We start from the raw sequence: 10,693 nt of genomic DNA on the forward strand, positions 1-10,693 counted from the left end.
TAGAAATATGATCCAGCTTTCTTAACGCAGAAGGTTCCATTAAGAAATCAGGGTTTTTCTCAACAAGTGGATGTTTATTTTTTCACACTAGGAGACCTTATGAAGGGGGTGTCTGCAGTTACTGATCCAGTGTCTCCCTCTACTCTTACTCATTTAGGACAGCTTCAAGCATGTATTCTGTACATCCCTTTGACATGGTCGAGGCATTCAGTTTAGATCTCTACCAGGTGTTGCTGGTATCCAAGAACTCAGTATACATTTCTTAGGTTCTTTGGATTAAGGCAGTGAAACACTGAGTAATGTTTTTCTTGTTTATAGATACTTGGTGGGAGGCAGTTTGGCAGACATAGCTTTAGATGGTTGGCAAGTCAAGTTGTAGGAATTACAAGCAGACTTTCAAAGTGGAATTAATGGAGGGAGATACACACTTACTTTCTAGGTCCCTTTCAATGCCGTCGCTCTCCGGGTCAGCCATGCAGACGTTGCTCCCACTCACATCATGTATGCCCTGAACGCCAGCTGGGTGGGTCTGTGCAAGATATTGGACGAAGTCAGAGGCTATGCACATGGTCCCGTCTTGCTCGCCCAGACGCCCATTTGTGACTGTGTGGGTTTCGGTGAGTCTGAGTGTGAAACGTGTCCATAAACTTAATCAGATTGATTTACTTCCTTAAGTGCAGGAAACATTCATCCTAACCTAATGAGACTGCAGCTGTTTTTTCAGCAGTGGCCAGAGAACTCCTTCGTCTTCTCAGCAGTGTGCCTCCGGGCTGGAGAGCCGGCTTCTGTAGGACCTGGTCATGGCCGCTGTCTTCTTGACACTTTTACTCAAACCATCCTGCCCACGGCTAACTGTTCCTGTAGGATGTTCCTGTAGGAGTGTTCCACTACAGACATAGCGTCTGTCTTCTGAGTACATATTGCCAGTGGATAGCTCCGTTCAGATGTCTTACTGCCATCCTGGAACTTGATCTGTCCAAAATGGAGTTCTTGTTGGGTCCCTCCACTCTCTCCCTGCTGCGCCCTCTAGCCCCTACCCCCCATTTCCTATTCCCAGGCCTGTGCATACTCCTTTCCTTTACTCTTTTGTTCACATGACACCCTGGGCTCCTCCTTGCACCTCCTCTCCTTTCCTGCTTCACATTGCACAGAAACAAAAAATCTGGACTGGGGCATTCAAGACCCCACAGGATTTGTTCCTGCCTCTTCTGCCAATCCTGTCTCACATTGTCCCTTGGCTTTTGAGGTCAGTGGTAACAATGGATATTTTATGGAAGGGAGTTGAACCTAAGTAACCAAGATCCTTAAATAATTAAGTACACATTCCAGATTTATATGACACTGTACTTTCTGAAAGTACTTTCACATAACTTTACATAATTTTATACAGACGTTAAGGACAGAATTAGTGATGGAGAAATGTTGAGTCATCCTCTTTGCGTCCTTCAGGGGTTGATTTTCTCCCTTACCAGGGCTTGCCTTAGTTAAAGACAATCTCAGACTTTTCTGTGTAGGCCATTTTGATTCCTCTCAGCTGAACAAGGGAAAGGTACAAATAGTCTGCATTTTTAAAATACAGCATCTCCTGGTACTTTGTGTTTTCAAAGCAAAGCCAAATTGAATTAAAACTATTTTAAAAGCCTTTCTGCCACCCTTGGTGGTGGACAGGTTTGCTCTCTTTCTGAAAAGATGACGACTGTGTTGTGAATGTCTTTCAGGAATTTGTAGAGGGATTGACATGGAGAAGAGACTTTACCACATCCTCACCCCCGTTCCCCCAGAAGTGCTGAGAGACGTGAACTGCCTGCTGGTCGGGGCCATTTCCATCCCACAGTGTGTCTTCAAGGGCCAGGTGCGTGCTCCTCCCAGGGACTCCCTGCAGAGAAGGGGGCGCTGGACGTGGGCCAAGAGTCATGTGAGCCCGTTATGTTGGGGAAACTTAAAGTTTGTGTTGGGGCTGTGTGAGGTAGGATGGAGTGCTGTCAGAGGCCATGAACGGTTGTGGTGTGTGGTCACCTCGGGGTGAAGCTGTCATCGTGGAAGTAGATTGTGTGGGAGAGGAGAGCAGAGGTTGCCGCCCTGGGGTTACTCCTTCCTAAAGTTGGTCTTTAGATGTACCCTTAGGCAGGCAGTGGATTGTCATATTGGCCAGCGACATCCCAAGGGATCGCTACAGCCCCAAAGCCAAACTGCAGGGTCTGTAAATAGAGTGGGGAGACACTGAATGTGCCTACTTGTTCCTAAAACAAGTACCTGCTTGTTCTACCTATTCACAAGAGATACACACATTGTCAGGCTGTTTTGACATGTTCGTGGGAATGAACTGGGCAAGAAGAAGGCACAGTTGCTACGGCAGCCAGTGCTTTTTGGACCTGAAAGGAAGTCGGAGCCCAGTGTCTTAGCACAAGGTATTCTCAGAGTCACTCCAACACCAGCCTCTAGGGGGTGAGATAGAGCACTGCAAACTGTACTTGGCTGGATTTGGCATTTTTCCTTGTATTTTCTTTTTGTGTTTCTATTTCAGAAAGGACTTGAAGGGACAATACCTTACATCACAACAGATTATAATTATTTGCTTCCTGGAGCAAAAGAGAAAATTGGAGCAAGAGAGCCTGAGCAAATATATGAAGAGAAAAAACATCCAAAACCTAAATTCTATAGAAAAATAAACTGATACTGATGTTTTTAATAAGGGAAGAAATTTGTCGAAAAGTTTGGTTTATTTTTCTCAAACCTAACATCTAAACGACTTGATGGTTTTTATGGAAGTGAATGGTGCACTTATCCAACAAGTAGGAATTTCTGTATAATTCATGAATATGTTTAATGTACATATTTTAAAGTTTCTCTCATCTTCAGGCTACATGATCTAGAATTTTGCCATAGTATTCTATATTGTTAACCATATTTACTGTCTGTTTTATTTTATGAAGGAATAAAGCAGCAGCAGGGAAAAAATTATACACCATTAAAACAGGAAGGAATACAATTGATTCCTCAAGAAGTTCAAGGATCTGGTAGTTAGAATCAGGATAAAAATAGAGAAATTAAGGCTGCAAAAATGTACCAGGGAGGAAGGAAGGGTGAAGCAAGAGCTCAAGAATAATGGAACACAGCCTCGGCTTGTCCGTTGCTGGAGTGATGTGCACATGGAGAGAGTGGGAACCTCCTGCCCCAGCCTCAGGATTTGCCTCCTTGTATTCCAGGCAGATGGTGACAGCCCTGTGGGCATTCTCATTCCCTCTCATTTGAGTCCAGATTCGTCATCTGTTGTTCACGTGGACTAAATGGAACGGGAGATTGTGTTTGGTCTGTTAACATTAATCAGGATTTAATAGATAAAAATCTGGCCTCAAGAGAGAGTCCTTAATGTTATTTTTTTGGTAATTCTATGGTTTAATGCTGAAGAAGTTGCTCTCAAATCCGGAAAGTCTTTCTGGGGGCCCTTTCAGACTAGGTTTATCCTAATTGAGTTCTCATCAGGCCAAAGGCACACTGTGGGGAAAGCTGGAAACAAGAATGTCTGAAAGAAGGACCCACAGACGGGCTGTCTGGAAGAGCCCTGTTCTCGCCATCAGACAGCTGGGCTGCACCTCGTGCATGAGAACAGCTCTTCCATTTCCAGCTTTGCCCTGGGGTGCAGAGACCTTGCACAACAGCCAAAAGCCAGTCGTGTTTTCCTGTGCTCAGGACTCCCCTAAGGTTGGGAGTGATTCTCATAAACAAGAAAAATTGGACCAGATCCTATCCATTCTGCACTTAAAGACTGGGATACTGAGGCAGCATTTCAAACTGGTTTTGTGATCATATTGTCAGAATTAGTAGAGCTCTTCCTAGCACAATCACATTGAAGGATTATTGGGGCAGTGAATTTTAGCATTTCTGTTCATTCAAATGGAACTATCATTGTCTTAAGTACTCTATGTGGCCCCTCAGCATCTCCTAGACCCTCATGAAAGGATTGGAGATAAACACAAGAATCTTTTTGTCCCTCTCTGTGGTTAGTTTGGATACCCTGGAGATTATTGGAGGTCTGGTATTTTAGTTGTCTCTTATTTACATCCAGATTTGTGCCATGTTTTTCTCTCATAGCCTGGTTTTAACAGACAATCCACTGCCATCACCTTTTTGCCTCTTTCCCCAATTCATCGTATGTTTACAATGGTAATAGAGGTCATTAGCAGCAAATCTCCAGAAGAATGTAGGTGGTAACCCCGTATTTTGCATTTTTATTAAATCCAGGTTTGCTTTTAGCCTAATCCAGAGGCTAAGAATGTCCTGCCTCTTAAGTCCCCACTGAAAAACCAAGGAGCATTGCCACAGAGAGCGAGCTGTTAGCCACTCCTGGGGTAGCTGTGCCTTCTCGGATCTGAGCTCCTGGGGACGGGTGGCCGGCTCCAACGTGTGCCCTCCACCTTGAGTCTGTCCTCTTGATAGCTGTCACAGCTTAAGGACATTCAGAGAAAGCATGAAATTCATCTTTTCATGTCTTCAGTCTGTTGTGTTTCCAAATAGGTGTAAGAAGCTCTACTTCGGGTTATTCTTTACAATAACAGTTTGTGTGTGTGTGATTGCCAAAGCAGTTAACATTTCGAGAAATTTGTGGCATAATCACTTATTTTTGACGTTCTTTAATTCTTTTAGAGATCCATTTATGGGAAAAGTAGATATGAAGATAAATGAGAAGGTTCTCAGATTCTAGGGTTTATTTTATTTTGTGAACAAAGATGGTTGTTAGTCACAGCTGCCTCCACCTTTCAGGCTTCCAGGAATCAGGGCTCAGTGTTCTCTGTGACTACCGCTGGGCATCTGTCCGACTGAGACGGGAGAGGGGTGTTTGAGCAGGCCTTCAGGTGCCTGCTGGCTCCCTGTCAGGTAGTGGCCCTCTGAAGAGGCTGGCGCTGGGTCCGGCTGGTGGGGATGGGGTGCGGGCTGCGTTCTCCACTGGGACCTTCCACGGCTGCCTCAGGCACTTGGGGGCTTTCTGCCTGCTGGGCTGTGTTTAAGAATCGGACCACATGGTGTAAACTGGGCAATCTATTGATTGTCTAATAGATTTCTTTCTTTTTTTAAGGTTTGGATGATAATAGTGGTTAAGACAGCATGCCTTGATGTTGAGCTCAGGGTTCAAATCCTGACTCTGCCACTTGCTGGCAGTGTAACTCTGAGGGAGATATTTAATCTTGCCGAGTCCATTTCCCTCTTTTAAGAATGGAATAATAGTTTCTCTCTCAGGGTTGCTGAGTAAGGATTAAATGCCCGTCTGTAAAGGCTTAGCAGTGTCTGACGTGTGGAAAAGAGCCAGTGACCATTGGTAGATGTGGGACTCTGGCTGGAGTGTGAACTCCTAGAAGGCAGGGACCAGAATTCCTCGCAGGCCTTTGAACTAACCGTCCACCCCTCTTGCCTCCAGGCAGGTAACCTTAAGCTTCTTGTGCTGAGTGCCCTGTTTTTAAAGTAGTCAAGGGGGAGGCGGCTCTGTGGCCTCAATTGATAATTCCAGGGAATTCTCAAGCCCACATTTACAGTGTTTTAGTTTTTATAAACAATATGCACATGTAGAAAACAATCCTTAAGTCCACCTCCACACAGGTGACCCCCATCAGCACTGCAGCGTTGTCTCGTCTAGCACTGCTCTGGACGTGTGTGGTTTTTACAGAATCCATGTCCTGCGTGTGTGGTTTTCTATCCAGCTTTTCCTTTTAACATAACTTCTGTATCAGTAAAGATTTTTGATAACATAAATTTGATTGCTCTGTTATATTATTGTGTAGATAGACTGTTTTACTAGAGGAAGTTTTTTTTTTGAGTTCACATTAAGGTTTATAAGAAACATTCTAAAACATTAAATAAGTTATACAAAATGGCTAGTGTGATAGATTGTATTAGCAAAAGTGAAACAGAAGTACAGGCATGTTATTTTAAAAGCTACAAAAAGCTTAGGATAGAACTACTATTTAAAGAAAATTTCATTGTTCTGTTTCCTTCAGCAATTTTTTAAAAATTTATTTATTAATTTAAAAAATTTAATAAACGAAATACAACATTAACATAGATAATTCGTAATTCACAATTTCATCACTTAGTTGCATATTCATCATTTCTTAGAACATTTGCATCCATTCAGAAAAAGAAATAAAAAGACAATAGAAAAAGAAATAAAATGAAAACAGAAAAAAAAAGATTATACCTACCATACCCCTTACCCCTCACTTTCACTGATCACAAGCATTTCAAACTAAATTTATTTTAACATTTGTTCCCCCTATTTATTTTTATTCCATATGTTCTACTCGTTTGTTGACAAGGTAGATAAAAGGAGCATCAGACATAAGGTTTTTATAATCACACAGTCATGTTGTGAAAGCTATATCATTATTCAATCATTAGAGGAAGTTTTTTAAATGTATAGGAGAAATTATGGTAAAAACATTGAAAGGGAGCTAATGAAATCTGGACTCCAGAAGTTGGAAAACTTTGGAAATTCCAGCAAACGCCTGTGCCTTTTTTCCACTTCTGTATTGAGTACAATGGGAATTTAGCTTGATTTTTCTGTTTGGGCCCAAGTATGTAAGTTGAGAGGGTGCTATATCCTCTCTGGACCGTCTTTGAGATATATTAGAATAAAAAAGAGGGTTTTGCTCCCAAAAGAGCTAAAGAAAAAATCCTGGGGTCTGCCCCTGTGGCTGGCTGGCAGGCTTCACGCCCAGGCTGGGGGTTAGGGGCTGGGGGCTGGCAGTGGGAATGAGGCTTGGCTGCCTCAATGAGCCCAAATGGAGGCTAAAATAAATGTGGGGACCATCTGTGCAGTTAGGGGAGAAGAGCACACATGGTATTAGGGCCTCTTCGGAAAGACCTTGCTAAGTTAAATATTTCCAAGGCTCTGCCAGGAAAAAAGTAGGGGAGAGGGTGGGCAATCTGAAAGGACCCACACTTGAGTTGAAGCAAGTCTGATCTGGATGTGCTGGGAACTGAGTAAGCACAGTCTTGGGAGACCATACACACAGGCGAGCCCCGCGGACAGCGAGGTGGGCCTGGAAGCCGAGTTGCTATGGCAACTGGCCCTGCTGCCTCTGTGGCGCTTAGCGGACTACGGCATGGGTTTTTCTAATGCTTTGGAATTTGCTTGCTCTCGGGGTTGTGACCACCCCTGCCTGGCAGAGGGAGACCACCAAGTTTTCAGGCCTTCCTCCCAGCCCAGGGGCTGCTGCTGCTGGTACTGCAGGGACCAGGGTATTGGCGACCGGGGCAGCCAGCAATGAGAAGTCTGTTCTAGGGAGTGAATGGGCACCTGAGGGTGGAAAGGCCAAGGGGAAAAGCCACCAATGAGCAGAGACAGTGACAGCTGTGGCTGCAAGGTCCATACATTATAACATACAGCTCCCCGAGGGCCTGTGTCAGAGAAGGAGCAAACCGGCAGGGGCCGAGATCTCTGCGGTTTTCTGTGCAGACGTTCAGCTGGAGAAGGTAAGGTTGGGGCTGGGTCAGGGAAAAACTTCCATGTTTGGAGTGCAGCTGGGCAGAGAGGGACAGAGACCCGGGTGACCGGTCGGAGAAGCCCGTGGTGCTAGCACGTGGTTCGAAGGCCAGGCAAGTTGCCACCATCACGGAGGTCAAGGATGAACTCAGTCCTGACAAAGTACGGGTCTCCACCTCCGAGCTGGCTCAGCTTTCATCTGGGAACCGGTGAGTGTGTTTTTTACCCCTTTTGTCCAGAACGGAGAGTTGAAGACTGAGTCAGAAGAGGAAGCTTTGCGGGTCTTGGAGAGGCTCCCTACACCCCACACTTCCTGAGTCAGCTGATCTTCAGCCTAGACCTTTTAGGAACTCCTACAGGAGTAATTAAGAGCACGGAAGTGAAGGGCCTCCCAACCCAGCAAGTCGGAGCCATCCACTCTGATTTGTGGACCCAGCCGACGTCCTGCTTCTGAGAAGGCAGAGGCGAGAGGCGTTCTGTTTCAGCTATCCAGTTCTAAAGGAAAGAGAGCTAGGGCCTATGCTTCAACATTGCACCAGCAAAAAAAAGAGAAGATTGCACTAGCGATGGAGTTGATTTGCTGCTGCAGAGGGGAGCTGGGATGGCTTGTGGGAATGGAAAAGGAAGGTGAGGTGGGAAAGACACCCCAAGACCCTCCAAGCTGTCACAATTTGTGCATTTGTGTGCCTGTTGCTGGAAAGATTTGGGACAGGTTCCCAGTCTTGCCTTTTTGCTCTCTCTGGGAAGACCATGAAATTCCCCCCTAAACCATCAGTCTTCTTAAATATACTTTTTTAAAAAAATTTATTTATTAATTAAAAAATTAAGAAACAAAATAAAACATCAACATACATAATCAGTAATTCACAATATCATCACTTAGTTGCATATTCATCATTTCTTAGAACATTTGCATTAATTCAGAAAAAGAAATAAAAAGACGATAGAAAAAGAAATAAAACGAACACAGGAAAGAAAGAAAAAAAAAAGATTATACCTACCATACCCCTTACCTCTCACTTTCATTGATCACTAGCATTTCAAACTAAATTTATTTCAGCATTTGTTCCCCCTATTATTTATTTTTATTCCATGTGTTCTACTCCTTTGTTGACAAGGTAGCATCAGACACAGGTTTTCACAATCGCACAGTCACATTGTGACAGCTGTATCATTATTCAATCATCCTCAAGAAACATGGCTACTGGAACACAGCTCTACATTTTCAGGCAGTTCCCTCCAGCCTCTCCATTACATCTTGAATAACAAGATGATATCTACTTGATGCATAAGAATAACCTCCAGGATAACCTCTCGACTCTGTTTGGAATCTCTCAGCCATTGACACTTTGTCTCATTTCCCTTTTCCCCCTTTTGGTCGAGAAGGTTTTCTCAATCCCTTGATGCTAAGTCTCAGCTCATTCTAGGGTTTTTCTCAATCCCTTGATGCTGAGTCTCAGCTCATTCCAAGATCTCTGTCCCACGTTGCCAGGAAGATCCACACCCCTGGGAGTCATGTCCCACGTAGAGAGGGGTAGGGTGGTGAGACTGCTCGTTGTGTTGGCTGGAGAGAGAGGCCACATCTGAGCAACAAAAGAGGATCTCCTGGGGGTTACTTTTAGGCCTAAATTTTTTTTTTTTTTAATCCTGTGTTCTCGGTTATAACTCCTTTTCCTTTGATTCTGCTCCCAATCTATAGCAGTTTTTGGGCTATACTCATTCTAACTTTTACATGTTAAATCAATATAGGATAGGGGGATGGAATTAGCAGATATTCTTGGAGAGGCTGGCCCTTCAGGACTTCAAGACTTATCTGACCTAGGATCTTAGGCCTAAATTTTAAATAGACTTGACCTATCCTTTGTGGGGTTAAGTTTCAAATGAACAAACCCCAAGACTGGGGGCTCAGCCTATAGCTTTGGTTGTCCACACTGCTTGTGAGAATATCAAGAATTCGACTTGGGGAAGTTGAATTTCTCCCCGTTCTCACCATCCCCCTAAGGGGGACTTGCAAATACTTTTCCACTCACTGATCGAATCACTGTGGGATTAAATATACTTTTAATACATAGTGTGATGCTTTTGGGGGGTGGGATTTGGCAACAGCACATAGCATTCCAACACCCTGGGAAACACCCCTTTCCTGGCCAAAGGAAAGTGGACTGGGATTGCATTGGCCCTTTTGTTTGTTTGTTTTGGTTCATAGTTTTTATGCGTGCAATCTACGCTTTTTTTTAAACTTTACCACCCCCCCCATTATTTATTTTTTGTCTTTATTTTTTACTCATCTGTCAATACCCTGGATAAAGACATCATCAGCCCCAAGTTTTCACAATCACGTGGTCACATTGTAAAAACTGTATAGTTATACAATCGTTTTCAAGAATCAAGGCTACTGGAACACAGTTCAACAATCTCAGGGACTTCCCTCCTGTCATTCTAATACACCATAAACTAAAAAGGGATATCTATATAATGCATGAGAATAACCTCCAGGATAACCTCTGAACTCTGCTTGAAATCTCTCAGCCACTGAAAATTCGTTTTATCTCATTTCTCTCTTCCCCTTTTGGTCAAGAACGCTTTCTCAATCCCATGATTCTGGGTCCTGGCTCATCTCAGGAGTTCTATCCCATGTTGCTGGGGAGATTTACACCCTGGAAGTCATGTCCTATGTAGGGGGGAGGGCCATGAGTTCATCTGCCGAGTGGCTTCGAGAGAGAGGCCACATCTGAGCAGCGAAAGAGGTTCTCTGGGGGTGACTCTTAGACATGTTTGTAAATAGGCTTAGCTTCTTCTTTGCATGATTAAGTTTCCTAGCCTATTGAATTGGTTGTCCCCACTGCTTGCAAGAATATCAGGATTTCCCCAGATGGGGGAACTTAATATTTCCTTCTTTCTCCCCAGACCCAGGGTACTTTGCAAATACTTCTTTTTTTTTAAATTTTTTATTAATTAAAAAAAATTACAAGCAAGAAACACAAACATTCCCAACACATACACTCAGCAATTTGCAAATACTTTTTTATTCCTGCCCAAATTACTCTGGGGTATATCAGGGCATCACACTAACCTGTACAAACCAACAAGATCTCACACCCTATTCAAGATTCCATGTAATTATGGTGTTCTAATAAACTGACCATACAAGTTGAATTAGATAATGCACTATCAAAAATATAAATTTTGTGCCAAATAGACATTTCTTCCTTTGTG

General features: G+C 43.6%; 1 protein-coding gene across 3 annotated transcripts in view; it reads left to right on the forward strand.

The window, feature by feature from the left end:
- Positions 1 to 5,896, forward strand: part of NOL9 (nucleolar protein 9) — a 19,997-nt gene extending 14,101 nt beyond the window's left edge. Inside the window, exons 10-12 of one of the 3 annotated variants that reach the window (XM_077151473.1) lie at positions 440 to 617; positions 1,719 to 1,852; positions 2,525 to 5,896. In XM_077151473.1, the coding sequence (XP_077007588.1) occupies positions 440 to 617; positions 1,719 to 1,852; positions 2,525 to 2,674 (462 nt within the window). In that variant the 3' untranslated portion in view covers positions 2,675 to 5,896. The remainder of the gene's footprint in view (positions 1 to 439; positions 618 to 1,718; positions 1,853 to 2,524) is intronic. The other 2 variants (XM_077151474.1, XR_013171311.1) reach the window with 2 other exon arrangements.
- The last annotated feature ends 4,797 nt before the right edge of the window (positions 5,897 to 10,693 follow it).

This window comes from Tamandua tetradactyla, chromosome 2 (assembly GCF_023851605.1).
Source record: "Tamandua tetradactyla isolate mTamTet1 chromosome 2, mTamTet1.pri, whole genome shotgun sequence".
NCBI classification, from domain to species: domain Eukaryota; kingdom Metazoa; phylum Chordata; class Mammalia; order Pilosa; family Myrmecophagidae; genus Tamandua; species Tamandua tetradactyla.